Source organism: Natator depressus, chromosome 7, assembly GCF_965152275.1.
Source record: "Natator depressus isolate rNatDep1 chromosome 7, rNatDep2.hap1, whole genome shotgun sequence".
NCBI lineage: Eukaryota > Metazoa > Chordata > Testudines > Cheloniidae > Natator > Natator depressus.
This window is the reverse complement of record NC_134240.1, coordinates 96,047,997-96,063,392: the sequence shown is the minus strand read 5'-3', so window position 1 is coordinate 96,063,392 and position 15,396 is coordinate 96,047,997. Positions and strand designations below refer to the sequence as shown.

Sequence of the window (15,396 nt, the reverse complement as noted above, 5' to 3'; positions counted from 1 at the left end):
ACAGGAGGCCGTGGGAACCTGCCGGGGCCTCAAGAGAGAAAGCCCTGGAGGCAGTGCTTGGCTGAAAGAGCAAGGAAGAATGTTTCCAGAACCCGGGAAATAGGGACAAAGAACTTGCAGAAGGGGTGTCCAGGAAAGGGTGTCCATTGTTTTAGTATGGACATAGTGAGACCATTGTTGAAGGTGATCATGGAAAAGGAGCCTTGGTAGTGGCAGAAGATCCTTTATTTATGACTTCAAGTCTGATGCACATTGTTGGGTTTGGACTCTGAGGATGTTTTATTTGGACTTGGAAGCCTTGTGTGTGTTTTAATACATGAACATGGAAAAAGGTGTTATTGAAATAGGGAGTTTGAAGTCCTTATCAAGAACGTGAGGAAGAATATTGCAATGCTGAGTCTTGCCACCAGGGAGTACTACAAGACAGGATGTCATGTGACAGTAAGTTTATTTAGTTATCTTCAGCCATTGGCAAGCTCTAATAATTAAACAATTCTATCTTTTGAGAAACTGTTTTCAGAATGCTAACTGCTAATGTATTTTCTTATGCTGCTACTTCGTAGTTGAAATCCAAACTCCTTGTGATAAGAGGTTGAGTCACAGCTGGTAGCATGGAAACCTGATATGAAGGAAATAGAAGGTGAGATAGAGGAAGTGTAAAAGGAAGAAAAATTTAAGCACAAATAATTATTTTAAAAAAACCCAATATAAGTACTGCAGGTTGAAAAATTAAGATATTCAATTTGCTGAGCAATTGAGATGTCATTTTGTTCTTTCATACTGTCTTCAACAATCTAATATGTTAGGAAGAAACATTAATCATAACAAGTATTAGCTCCAAAATACATACCTAGACTGAGGTAGAATCTCAAGCCAATAAACCATGCTGACTCGTAACCTTCAGCAGTTGCTATTGTTACATTTCCTTTAGAATTTTCCCTATTAATTAGATAATATACTATGAGAAGACAGTATGAATATATTGGGATTTTAAAATACAGGCCTGGAAATCAAGTAACTGAGTCTACTCTCCCAACTCAAAAATAAATATAAAGGTATTTTGGTCAGGGCTTTTTCTGGGCTAAATGACTGTAGGAATGTAACAGTATTGATGCCAGTGTCACCTGAGGGGATTAAAGACAACATACACTAGTAATAAGGTTAACTTTTGTTATTTTTATCCTCTTTGACATTTAATTTTGTATGTAATGATATAGTGCACCAGAAGATGAGATGAACTGACAAAAGAATTTCAGAAGCCTGATACTTTGGATGCACTGAGTCAAGGATGAGTACTACAGTACTACTGTCCTTTGGCTAAGCTTTTAATTCTCTAAATGTATAGAATTCAGATACTTGAGATCTTGCATATTTGAATAATTTAACTGAGTGGCTTTGTCTGCAATTTTGATTTGTCTGTTTTGATAGTTAACGCAGTTTTGAATGGTGACTTTTCAACCTGATGAAACTGTTATTTTTATTAAAGGGAAGAGGTGCAACATCTAATTTAATGTTGAAACATTTTTCATTTAAATAAAGACAATAAATGCCACTGTTAATGAAATGTAGCCATAGTGAGTTCTTTTCAGAAAGTAAATTATGTCCTGAAACCTCCTTGTTCTCAAATATTTGATTTGCTAATAAACCTTAATTGACATTACTGATGTAAATATTCAAGTTATATCAACATCAGATTTTCAGTTACTCCTCCAACGCCTTCAGTACTTTGAAATAATGTGAGGGTACTATTCCATGGAAAGTAGTCACACAGTGCCCTCTGCTGATTTTATTCATCAGTAGTTGACTTAGTGGACCTTTTTATTTTAAATAAAAAAAAGATAGCCATTAAGTAGTCCTTTCATTTATAAAACTGAATTAATTTGCTGCATAATTTTGTGTAACTGTTCTGTTGTTCTTACTTTTTTATAGTGGGGCCAATTTTATGCTTCAGTGGATTTGAAATAAAAATTATAATTTGGAATGAGCAACTTTTATATTGTAAATCATCAAAATGCAAAATTATTACTATGGATTTCCAGGGCTGAACATTTTCCTTCCCCCATCCCCTGCAAAAAATAGTTTAATCTTAGGTCAGAGTAGATCCCATGCATTGTTATGGGTTAAAGAATATAGATCCCATTCTAGGCTATAGGACAGGATTAAAAAAACACAAAAGAGGGAGGGAGAGACCTTCTGTCCCAATCTTAATCTCAGTCATGTTTCAATAGCATGTATCCTCCTGATTGTCAAGGAGGGCAAGGGGCTATCCATCCTATCACAGTTTGTATGTATGACTCCCTCATTCTGACTACTGTCTGAGGTAAGCAGGAGGGTGGGGTAAGGTTGATATTTGGATCACCTGGCTCTTGCTTGCTGACACAATGCTTTTGGGCTCAGGCCCTTTGAAATTTGTGCTAGGCTGACTGTCATTTAGTCAGTCGAAAGAATGTTCTCTGACATAGCTTCCAAAAGTCTTCTCCCGCAAACAAGGTAGATGGGCAAAGTCATATGTGCCATTGCTAATAAATAAGGTTAAGATTTTGTCACAGTTATTTTTCAGTAAAAGTCACGGACAGGTAATGGGCAATAAACAAGAATTCACAGATGCCTGATCCCCACTGCTGGGGGCTGACAGCCCGAGCCCTGCCGCCCGGTAGATGGGGCTGATAGTCCAAGCCCTGAAGTCCCAGAGGTCATGAAAAATAATGGAATTCTGACCTCCATGGCAGACTCGTAGCCTTCCTAATAAATAGGGGGAGTAGCTTCTTCAGCTGTGGAGCTCCCATGGGACAGCAATTGCAAAGACTCATTAGCTGGATCCAAGTTCCTCCAACTGCTAAAAAAAGGCAGCTTCTTCAAACTTTCATTTTTTTGTTACTCTCATGCACTCCTGCCTTAAAAACCTCGTGCAGGAGCACCTTAACAGCACCACTTTCAGGGCTGCCAGGTTTTGTTCAACTTGTGCTTGACATTTTTTGACAGAAAGCAATAAGAACTGAGCAGGTGTCGGGGGAAATAAAACCTATTCCCTTTGTACCTTAGACACAAAGGAGTTTGGCCAGGTAGGGACAGAAGGGAATGTTGAGTGGGAACTGAACTCTGTTGAAAACCTGCCCAATAGTGCAGCTATCTGTCTGCCAAGTGAGCCAATATCAAAACTGTTTGGAACATCTTCACTTCTCTTTGGGTTTCCCAAACCTGGAGAGTAGCCTGCCACCGATGTTAGAGCAGCCAGCCTTTGAAGCCAATCATTCTACAGTCAGGTGAGCTGGCCAGCAAGGTTTACAGACTGTCTTCCAGAAATTGGGAACCTGGAGCTCAGATTTTAAAGCCTTCTAGGCTGGCTCACCCAATTTTTAAGAAATTTTGATATGTTGAAAGTTTGTGGTTTTTCTAAGACCTTCATATAATATAGATGGCACTTTGCAATACTATAGCTCTTCAGGTTTCAAAGTGGTAGCTGTGTTAGTCTGTATCAGCAAAAAGAACGAGGAGTACTTGTGGCACCTTAGAGACTAACAAATTTATTAGGGCATTATTATTATTATTATTATTATTATTTATTATTCAGTAGCCTATGTGGAATATATTGGTTGATCTCAGTCCAGTCCTTAGTAGACAGGTGGCTATATTACAAAACCATCAGTTGTCAGAAACTGGCTCCCTTGTTAACACTCTCAGTGGAAAATCCAAGGACTGAATGGACGTGCAGACTGAAATACCCTCTCTTATTGGTGCTCCCTTCAGGTTAGAGTTAAGCAGTATTGGTAAAGCAGTCTGAGGAAGATTGAACTGCAGCTGTTTGCACTGTAACTGTTCTGTGGGTATATGGAGAACTTCAGTCTCCAGGGCTGTCAGTGTGACACATTTCATCAACACTTACGTTCACTTAAAATGTCTTTTAAAAATGAGAAATAATATGAACTAGGCCACACTTTCTTTGGTGGGTGTTAGGGACATGTTGAATATAGTGGATGAAGGTGAAGAGATACAACAGATTTGCATATGCCTTCATACTGACAGTCTTTCATTTATGTCTTTCAGAGAATTGTTATCAAGTGATGCAATGAAAGACTATAACAGAGCCCGGGTTTACCTGGATGAGAACTACAAGTCACAGGAACATTTTACGGTAAATTTCCTTCTTCCATGAGATTAGTTTAATACTCAATTCATTTATGTTTGATCTTGAAATTGTTTTATCCTAACTGATGTAAGGATTGGCATTAGCATCCTCTGTGATGGTGGGGATTACATCTTTTCTAAATGTACTGAATGTGGGTAGGGATGTTCAAGCTGATTTGTTTAGAAGAAATGTATCTGTAAAAATGTTAGTAGAATGTCAGAGTTCATGAAAGGCGAGTTTCTGCGTTTTTTTGTGCTGGTCATTGGTAGATCATTATACCTCCATTCAAGGAAATGTCACCAGGCTACATTTTGGGATGGTGCCACACTTGCAGTTTTATTAACTGAAAAGAGATTGGCAAACATTGGAAACTTTGTTATGGATCTTGAGTCTGATTCATATAACTGTGAAGGGAAAAATCAGTGTACAAACAAACTTACCCACGTATCAGTGTAACATTTAGGTAAATGTGAAAATGAAACACGGGCATAGGAAAATTCACCTTTATATCTATAGCGGAAGAGACCATTTGGTGACAGCCTGAATTTATACAATAAACAAACTACAGCTACCATTTTATTGCATGCCTTCCCAGTACAGCAGTACTCCCAATACACTATTCAGCCCCACTGTACCTTCTTCCCTGACTCTGACCAGACCCCTCCCTCCATGCAAGCAGCCTATTTTCATCCATCATAGCCCATCCTGTATTGACTTATCTTTTTTTCTACATTGTTTCTCCAGGGTCCAGTCAAGGCAATCCTCCTCTTTCTTCTCAGGGTCACTAGCATTAATCCAAAATGTGGTGTTAAAGCAAATTTTGTACTGACAATTTTGCTTTCCTTTGCTGCTGTTGCTGGCATGTTGTGCTCTCCTTTATGCTTCTCTGTCAGCAGTTGGTCAGTCCACCGTCCCTTGTACTCCTCAAAGCAATCTGATAGCATATTCAATGAGCTTATGTAGTCGAGTGACTTAACTGCTGACACACAGAACTATCCAGCTGTATAGCTTGTTCTTCTCCAATTCTTCATATTGTCAGTCAATCAGAGGGTCCATAATATGACATTGTGATATGACCTGCAGCATTGTAGAGGTTGCTTAACATTGTTGGTACATCTGCAATGGTTACTCTGGCTTCTCCGCTTGACTATTCTGCTGCAGAAGGTAGCTGGCCCATTTTGGCCATAGCAATAAACTATGAGGCATCTTCACGTCTTCTCCCATTCTTCTGTGAGTCCTAATTGCAGTGTCCCAGCATAATCCAAATGGCCCTCAACAAGTTAGCACTATACAATATCAATAAAGCACATGTTAAATGTATTCAGATCTGGCTAAATGACAGATCTCAAAAACTAGTTTATCAAGTGGGAATTTCTAGAAGAGATTCTTACAGGTCTGTTCTGGCCTGGCACTATTTTATACTTTTATCAATGATTAGGAAGTAAATATAAAATCGCTGCTGATAAAAATTTGTGGATCACACAAAAACTGGTTTAATGGCAAATAATGATGAGGACAAGGCAGTCATACAGAGCAATCTGGATCTCTTGGTAAGCTGGTCTCATTCAAACAGATTGTGCAAATGCAAATTTATACATCTAGGAACAAAGAGTGCAGGCCATACCTATATAATGGGGGGAGGGGGAATGTAGCCTTGAAAGCAGTGACTCTAAAGGATTTAGGGGTTATAGAACATGAGCAATGCTGTGGCGAATAGGGCTACTGTGATCCTTGGATATATATAAACGGGAGAGTAGTAGGACTACAGCAGTTCTGGTGCCCACATTTTAAAAAGGTTATTGAAAAATCTGAGAGGGTGCAGAGAAGAGCCACAAAAATGAGTTGAGCGCTGGAAACAATGTGTTACAGTGATTTACTTGAATTACTTCCTTCAGTGAGGGCAATTAACCATTAGAACAACGACCAAGGGCAGTTGTGAATTTTCCATCTCTTGAAGTCTTGAGATCGAGTGGATGCTTTTCTGGACGATATTGTTTATTCAAACACAAGTTATTGGGCTTAATAATGGAGTAGCTGAATTAAATTCAGGAGGTCAGACTAGATGATCATAATGGTCTCTTCTGGCCTTAAATCTGAATCCTTGAATAAACTTTAACTTACAGCGGTGGCTTAAGGTCCCTTAGGAGCTTAATTCACATGTGGAACTGGTCACAGTGGAGTGTTGCTTTGCCATGCTCCCTTTCCACCTTTTCTCCTCTCCCTGCTCTCATACACCTTCTCAATCCCCTTTGTGCCAGGAGCTAAGGTATGACACAAGAGGCAGCATAGTGGGTGGAGTCACCTCTGCCAGCTTTACTGCAACAAACATTCCCCTTAGACTGGAATTTCCCAGTGCAAATATCCAACAACTTTAAGTTCAGTTTGCATCACTTAAGTGTAAATGGCAGAAAGTGACTTGGTGGATAGGAGAAACTAGTCTAAAATGCGTAGTGAAAAACTGTGAAGTTCAACCCTATGTAAATATGATGTGGATTTTATATGGATGTGACCTATGCTTGTGGTGTTAGTTTTAGACAAAGGATTAGGGAAGAACTTGTGTGATTCCTTTCCATTGTATGTAGTCTTAAGAGACTGAACCAAATTAAAAAAAAACAAAGCTACCACCTGCCCTTACTACACAACAACCTAAAAGCCCAGAAAAGCATGCACAAGAGAGAGGGGTTCATCTTCATCGTAGGCTTTTTTTTTTTTATCTTGTCACTTGTTATAGATCACGTACTGGCACTTTGTATCAAGGAATCTTTTATATAATTTCAAAGACTACTATCACAAATTAAAGATACATTTTTAATCATCATGATTTGAACTGATAAGAGACTTGAGTCCTGAGCTTTTAGTCTTTGAGTTCATGCACTTTCTGCACTAGATAGATTTTCAAAAGGGATTTTAACTACTAAGTTGTGTCCATTTAGGGTAAAGTTTTATTCTTATCTTCAGTGTGGCTTGGTTCTTTCAGGATGTTATTCATCTCCCCAATTCCTCATTAGTTTTGTTTCTGGTTGCAAAGGTCTTTAACTTTGTGTCTTTTTTTTCCATTCCTTCTAAGGCATGGAGTTGGCAACAAATGTAATCCCTAATAATTGTGTGTGTGTGTATAATATGCTTGTATTATATATCTATATATAGATATATCTGTAACTTTTTATTTTTTTAAAAAAGTAGAAGTTCATCATATATGTTATGAAAATTCTATTTTCTTTAGAACTACAAAAGCCCAAGTATTCACAATGTTGCTAACTTATACCTCTGTTATTCTAATATCCCTTTTCCTTCAGTATTGGCAGTTGTAGCCTCTGTGGGACTTTCCTTGGCTTGGTTTTTGCAGAGCTAATCCTGATTTTGCTGCCCACAATTGCACAGCTTGGCTGCCTCGGAGCGCTGATTCAAGGCTTTGACAAAACACCTTTGGGTAACATGGATCCTCAAAATACACCTCCCTCTTTGAAATTATAAGGAATGTTGCTAATTGGATATATTTCATTAACACTATTTAGAGAGTATAGTGCACTGACAGTGATATTCAAGGAGCTTTTGTGGACTTCTTGGTAGATAGGATTCTGCAATAATTCACTGTATGGTAAACAATCAAAATAGTCCATCTCAAACCCAGACAATCTAAGATTAGTGATTGTGCCATCCGCAGTTGTGTATGGTGAGGTTTTTGGTTTAAAGACACTTCCCTGCAGTAGCTGTCAGTACCCAGCTTGTGAATTCAGATAAAACCTTAATACATTTAAAAATAATTCTCTACAGCTGCACTGTTTAGCCTGAAGGAATTTGATGAACACCTCTACTGCTTCTGCAGCGGACAACTGGACTCTTACCTCCTGTTGGCTTTTGCAGCAAGCATCCCTCAGAATAAGAAAAAGGTCAAAGGTGAGAGATATCATTTGGCAATGGTCACTTGTCTAGATGCAGGGAATTGTTGTGCAGCTTTTCAAACCCTGCTACGATTGAGCCTGCAGCTAAAATTTCCTCATACGACTCTACAAAAACAAAAAAATCAGCCCTATCAGATTTCAAAATGAACAGTTATATAACATCTTTTTAAATGATGTGAAGATTAATTGCTTGGCACAAGGTAGGACAGCAGCTACTACATTAGGGCTCATGCATGTCAGCTTTGGGAATATGACAGTGTTAGAGTTAAGAGCTCCCAGCAGTTATGAATGAAGCTTGTGGGTGACAACCATTGAAAGAGTAAAGGTTGTTTCCAAGAAGTTTCACTAGCTGAACAGTCTGCATCAGTATTAGTTCAGTTGTGACCGGAAACAAGGATGGCCAAACTGGTTTGAACAAGAACTGACTCACACCTTAGCCTACAAGCCTAACTCAGGATTTTTCTGGCAGTTCAAAATACCAGTAATTTTTTAAAAATTCTGCTCTTAGTAAATCATCATTACACAATCATACAACTGTAGACAATTTTACATATCCTTTGGCTAATACTAAACAATACAATCTAGATATCAGTCCCAGTCTCTGCCAGGAGAGTTTGTATAAGGCCTTTATAGGGAGGGTGCTATATGGACGCTGAGAAAAGGTAAGAGGCAAGGCCATAGAAATACCTATAAATAAATACGGTGAGTCTTATAATTTTTATTGAATTTCCTGTTCTTAGTGTTTAAATTCTCTGCTATAACTTTAGCTGCAATCAGTGTAGTTTTTTTGTAAAGTCAATAAATTATCAGTCTTCACTCTCACAGATGTTTTGCAGATGGAAAAAAAAAAGTAAAACTTTTAAAGGGATCTCTCTATTGGTATTAGATGAGGGACAAGCAACACTGAAATGGGCCATGAGGAACAGGTTTTCCCTCAACAATTATCTTCTTAGTAATAATGGGATGGTTCCATTTTTATGTTGTTTGACTAAATACCAACTAGTAACCATCACTATTCAATCAGTTCTGACTTGAAATGCCTCAGATCATGGCAACCTGAGTGACTTCAGTGACTGCTGTATGTATTATGTTAGGGTGGTATTTGGCCGATAATGTCCTTGAGACTGTGCAAGACTATACAGTAATGGAGACACTTCACATGTTTAGTGTACACCAGGCTAATTACTGGTCCGTTGAAGTGTAGCATGTGTGGGTGTTTGCATATGTTCTTGGCATACAGGAGAACTGATAGTTGATGAAAAAAGGCCCTCTGATTTCTTTTCAATTTTAACCAGGCAACTCCTTAATTTCTGTGACCATTGCTTTCTTTGCTCGGCATAAGCAAGGCTACTAGACGTGAGTAAATTAGGAAATTATAGTTATAGGGCACACCCATGCCTCTCCCACCCTCTCCCCACTCCCACATAGAATTTGAAAGTTTGTACCATGGTAGCTACAAAATGCCCAACCATATTCCTAGTATATACAGGAAAGTCCAGTACAAACCATCAGTCTAGCAACACTCTCCTTGTCAAAAGTCAGAGAACTGTGAGCAAAGAGTCTGCAGCCACAAATTCAGAATGCAAGGCTCCTGCGTGGCTGCACTGAAGGCTAGTTTAGCTCACTGACCTATATTTATTAAGTTTCCTCTGATTTGAGGCTTTTTTATTTCTTAATATATACGTTAGAAAAGGTTTTTTACTAAAAACCAACAGACAGACAAAACTCCCCAGAAACCCTAAATACAGAAACCATTTGAACATGAGGATTTAATATTGTGGGAGGAATTTGTGAAGGTGGGTTTTTTCCCCACTGGGCTAACCCCTACAAAGTCCTGACAGTCTACCCCCTTGACTGTAGAACATGAAGGACCTCACAGGGCCTTGAATTTGTGAGAGTGTATTTTGAGGGGTTGTATATGTCTGTGAGGATTGTAGCTGTATTCTGGAAGAGGCTTCACATTGGGATGGAAATTTACTGTTGAGTACAGACTTATTTTTTTAAAAGGCATAATTTTAATAGATAATACAGCATTCTCGAGCACTTAACTGCAGTAAATCAAACACCTTGTAAAATACACTGTTGGTGTATATATATTTGTGTATTGAAGATTCATCCTGTCCCTGTTAAGAGTTGATTGAGTTTTAATTGGTCCATTAAAGTGCTGGTCTTACCTTTAAAAACAAACAAAAAAACCCCCTAACCCACAGTTTTCACAGTGGAGAGATATAAATGATGGTGGCGTCCCACAGTGGTCTGTACTGGTACCAGTGCTGTTCAACATATTCATAAATGATCTGGAAAATGGGGTAAACAGTGAGGTGGCAAAGCTTTCATGTGATACAAAATTATTAGAGTTAGTTAAGTCCAAAGCTTACTGAAGAGTTACAAAGGGATCTTACAAAACTAAGTGACTTGTGCGACAAATTGGCAGATGAAATTCAGTGTTGATAAATTCAGAGTAATGCACATTGGAGAACATAATCCCAACTATACATACAAAATGATATGGTCTAAATTAGCTGTTACCACTCAAGAAAGAGATCGTGGAGTCATTGTGGATGGTTCTCTGAAAACATCTGCTCAGTGTGCAATGGTAGTAAAAAGTGAACAGAATATTAGGAAACATTAGGAAAGGGATAAGTAATTATAGAGACTTATATAATGCCACTAAACCAATCTATGGGCCACCTACACCTTGAATATTGTGTGCAGTGCTGGTAGTCCTACCTTAAAAAAAAAAAGATATATTACTCCTGGGGGCATTCTGTGCCAAAAAAAAAAAAATTCTGCACACCATATTCTAAAATTCTGCAAATTTTATTTGTCAAGATAACACTACATAATCATGCCAGTTTCAGTTATTTTGGTAGTTATTTCAAAATACCTATCAGCAAGTATGTCTCTAACAATAGAGAGAGAGAGAGAGAGACAAAAATTTCCCCAAAAGTAAAGAGTTGAAGAAACCCCTATGACAACCCAGTTCCTGTTTCTCTGCTCCCCTCCCTCCCCGCAGAGCCCAGCCATGCACCCCTGCCCCCAGCCAATACACCCAAACACCCTCCCACTAGAGCCCCCTGGCCCAGATACCCTCACTTCCTCACGCCCCCAGATCCCAGCTGGGGCCCCCCAAGCCCAGACACCTACCCCCTTCACCTCCCAGAGCCCAGGAACCCAGAGGGAGAAACAGCTTGATGCTCTGTCCCAGGCTTGTGTGGAGTTTCCTGCACGCCACCCTCTCCTTCCCTCAGGGGATGCTGGGAACTACAGTTGCCAGGAACCCTCTAGCTCCTTCTCCCTCCCCCCAGTAGTGTCTTCTATGTGCAAGCTGAGCTGTAATTACCTAAAAGTCGCAATTCTTCAACAAAAAAACTTCAAAAACAGACTCCAACGAGAAACTGCAGAATTGGAATTAATTTGCAAACTGGACACCATTAAATTAGGCTTGAATAAAGACTGGGAGTGGATGAGTCATCACACAAACTAAAAACTATTTCCCCATGCTAATTTTTCCCCTACTGTTACTCTCACGTTCTTGTCATCTGTTTGAAACGGGCCATCCTGATTATCACTACAAAAGTTTTTTTTTCCTGCTACTGATAATAGCCCACCTTAATTGATTAGTCTCGTTAGAGTTGGTATGGCAACACCCATTTTTTCATGTTGTCTCTGTGTGTGTGTGTGTGTGTGTGTGTATACACATACAGATATACTCTTCCTACTGTATATATATACTCTTCCTACTGTATTTTCCACTGCATGCATCCAGTGAAGTGGGTTTTAGCCCACGAAAGCTTATGCCGAAATAAATTTGTTAGTTTCTATGGTGCCACAAGTACTCCTCATTCTTTTTGCTGATACAGACTAACACAGCTACTACTCTGAAACCTGCTCCACCATAGACTTCCTGTGTGACCTCGGGCATTTAGTTTTTCTGTGTCTCGCTTCCCCACCTGTAAAATGGAGATAATAGTATTTCCTTACCCCATACAGTACATAATAAATTAAATACGGGGGGAGGGATAGCTCAGTGGTTTGAGCATTGGCCTGCTAAACCCAGAGTTGTAAGTTCAATCCTTCAGTGGCCATTTAGGGATCTGGGGCAAAAATTGGGGACTGGTCCTGCTTTGAGCAAGGGGTTGGACTAGATGACCTCCTGAGGTCCCTTCCAACCCTGATATTCTATGGAATTTCAAAATTACATTAGATTTAAAATTTCAAAACTTGAAATGGGCTATAAAGCATTAGGTATCCTTGGAGGGGAAAAAATGAGAGAGCGAGAGGGCTGTTCCACCCTGATGGTGGTCCACGTAAGTACACTGAGCTAATGTTAACGTTTAACAAGAGGATTACAATAGCAAGTAAGTGTCCTAAAAATAAAGAAGGGTAACATTTATTTAATAAAGTGCATTATTTTATCTTAAAATTATGTCCTCATTACTAAGAGAATTGTAAAGTTAATTTTTATTAGATTAATGATATTTGAGTAATATTTTCAGTTGAGTCTGTTTCAAATAATTGGCCATTAATTGAAAAAGGAAATTGAATTGAATTTATCTTGTACATAAATCCTGTCAAAGTTATTAATGGGTCTCAGAAAATATCGGCCTGTTCCCAGAAATGAATGGAGCACACTGATTCTTCTGAGCTGATTAGCTGTGGCAGTTTGGAGTTTTGTTAAATAAAAAAGATGATTTAGGAAGAGAGACATAATTGAATTTAATACAGAAGGAATTCAAATGCCTGATTAGTTCTGAGAGACCATTTCTTCTATTAAGCAGTTTCATCAGTAATTTTTATTTTTTACAAAAAATGCAGATTTTCACCAGGAGGTGGAGCTAAAGTATTAACTTGTATTGTAAATGGGTATCCCAATACTGAGAAAATCTGTGATTTAACTTGTTCCTTTAGTAAGCATGTAATAAATACAATGTTGCTGCTGTGAGCATTTTTCAAAAACATATATTTAAACAGTAAAAGAGAAAGTGAATTCTACTCATAGGTATGAGTGACATGAATACAAAAGCTCCTTGGTTACAGGAAGAGGCCCAGAAGATGTTATGTTGCACTGATGCGTAAGCAGGGCAGTTTGGGATACAAGTACTGGGATTGCCCTAGAAGCCAGAAATTTGAGAAAGTGGCAACACTGAGTCCAACAGAAACTGAGTGGGTCACCAAAGACCTATGGGATCAGGGTTTTTCTATGTGGGAGGAGACTTGAGGTTGTATCACAGGGCAGGGTAGAGCACAAAGAACTTTCTAAAGGGCAATTTGTAGCCTCAAGAGACTGGTTTTAGAGAAAAATATTTAGAATCTGACTTGGATTTCCAAGTATTCAGAGGCTCACCTATCATTTCAGGCCAGATTTAAGTGTTGTTTGCACCTTAATATATGGATGTGAAAGGTGGAAATCCACCAATGGTATGGGCAGATGTTTAAATGCCTTTGAAAGAAAATGCCTCAGAAAAATACTCCATATTAAATGGAATGAATTCATTTATAACAAATGTCAAGATTTGTCAGAGAGTTCAACAACTTCTTATCTCCAAAGTTTTCCAGAAAAGAAGATGGAAATATCTGGGACATGTGTTAAGAATGAAGCCAGATCACCATTGGGCAGCTGGAATAACACACAAAGGAGCTGACCAAAAGAGTCCCTCGATCAAACACTAGTTAGAGAGTGAAAACTTATGGGACTTAACAACACAGAAAACGTGCAAAGAGCGGCTCAGGTAGACAGGATGGCAGTCCATTGTGCCCTAGGTGATGTCTGATGGCAGAGGAAGGATTCATTTTTCATTGTTCTACTGTGGTAGTTGGGAAAATTTTCTGTAGATCAATCTGGGGAAGGTCAGAGAGATTTTAAAACAGTACACTCTAGAGTGTACCCAAATAATGTTATAAAAATTACATTGGTGATATTTTTCATGTCTGAAAGAGGCAGGTAGTAATGGGAGAAAGCAAAGCTCTGCAAACAATAGAGAGCATGCGATCTTGTTTAAAATTTTTGCAGCCAAAATAATGGTATCAAAGAGTAAGAAATTTTACTTGTAACCTTTAGAGGACTGGATAATTCTAAGGCTGTGTTAAGGACCGGTCAGTTTCTGAGCATGGGATCCAGCTCACTATGGGGTTTCGTTGCAGGAAGAAGAATGTCTGGTTCTAGGAGACAGAATCATGTTAAGACTCTTGTCTAAAGTGAGCCAAAAATTGCCCCATCTTCCCACTAATGGGAACCCTCTTTTTTTCTTTCCGCTCTTTTCACTGTGAACCACTTACATCCATTTCCTGTTTCAGCCATGGGCCGTGTCCCACCACTGCACCACATACAGCTGTTCTTCCAGGCAAGACTTGGGGCTGGTGTCAGCCCACATGTCCAGGCTTGCCAGGAGCAGTGAGATGCTCTGGCACAGACCGGAGCAGCTCTGTGCAGCAAGATGTGCTGGTGGAGAAGACATGGCTCCTTTCTGTGTGAGGATGAGGATTGGAATCCTCCCCCAGTCAGTGGACTGGGACAATACAAGAAATTTTGTTTGAGACAAAAGAGACTCTTGATTGTAGAGGGTTGTGGGGTCACTGTAAAGGAATAAGTGTGACTTTTGCATGTGGAAGGAGACATATGGGAAAGAGATGGAAACCGAGTTAGTTTTGCTTTTCTGCCTCCACCTTAGAACACAAAGGATGAGTACACTCACCCTTAAAATTCTATCGATTAGGAGAACATTGTTTGGTAGTGGTAATGTTTGATTGGTGGGTAATATTTCCCTCACTCAGCTGAGATTTACAACCTATGGCTGCTCATATTTCACCGACCGCAGTGACCAAGCATTCCTATTTCTGGTTGCTTAGGAGGTGCAACTTTTCCTGTCTGATGTGAGCTTCCCAATTATATTTTTTTAACCTCCAAATTATATTACTGGAATGCATTCTATATGGGCTGATTGGAAGGCCAGTCAGATGCTTCAGCCAGAGCCAAACTCAGCTGCTAACTTACTTAGAAATGCTAGATCTTCTTGTTTGATTCCCATCTGTTAGCTCAACGACACTGATGGGGCCAAATGAAGTCACTTCCATTCCTTATTGGATTTATATGGTCTAATATTTGCCAAGTGTTTGACCACATCTTCTTGGCAATGCCCTTCACAAGTGGTTGCTGCCAGTAGCTGCCCTTACTAGGTTAGTATGCCAGCTGAGGTAGGGTCCCAGGGTATGACACTGTGGAGCACACGCAGCTACTTGGAGCCACCAGTGAGAAGTGAGTGAGTTGCCAGGACTAGCTGCAAGCCAACTGCCTTTCATGGGTGCAGCTGTCTACTACACAGAGGTAGTTGAACTCACTTCATGCATCCCAAAGTGCTAGTTAAGTGA

General features: G+C 39.4%; 1 protein-coding gene across 3 annotated transcripts in view; it reads left to right on the top strand.

Annotated features, from left to right (window-relative positions):
- Positions 1–15,396, top strand: part of INPP5A (inositol polyphosphate-5-phosphatase A) — a 419,434-nt gene that overhangs the window by 143,898 nt on the left and 260,140 nt on the right. For all 3 annotated transcript variants that reach the window (XM_074959113.1, XM_074959111.1, XM_074959112.1), the window contains exon 4: positions 4,045–4,132. In XM_074959113.1, coding sequence (XP_074815214.1) covers positions 4,045–4,132 — 88 coding nt within the window. The remainder of the gene's footprint in view (positions 1–4,044; positions 4,133–15,396) is intronic.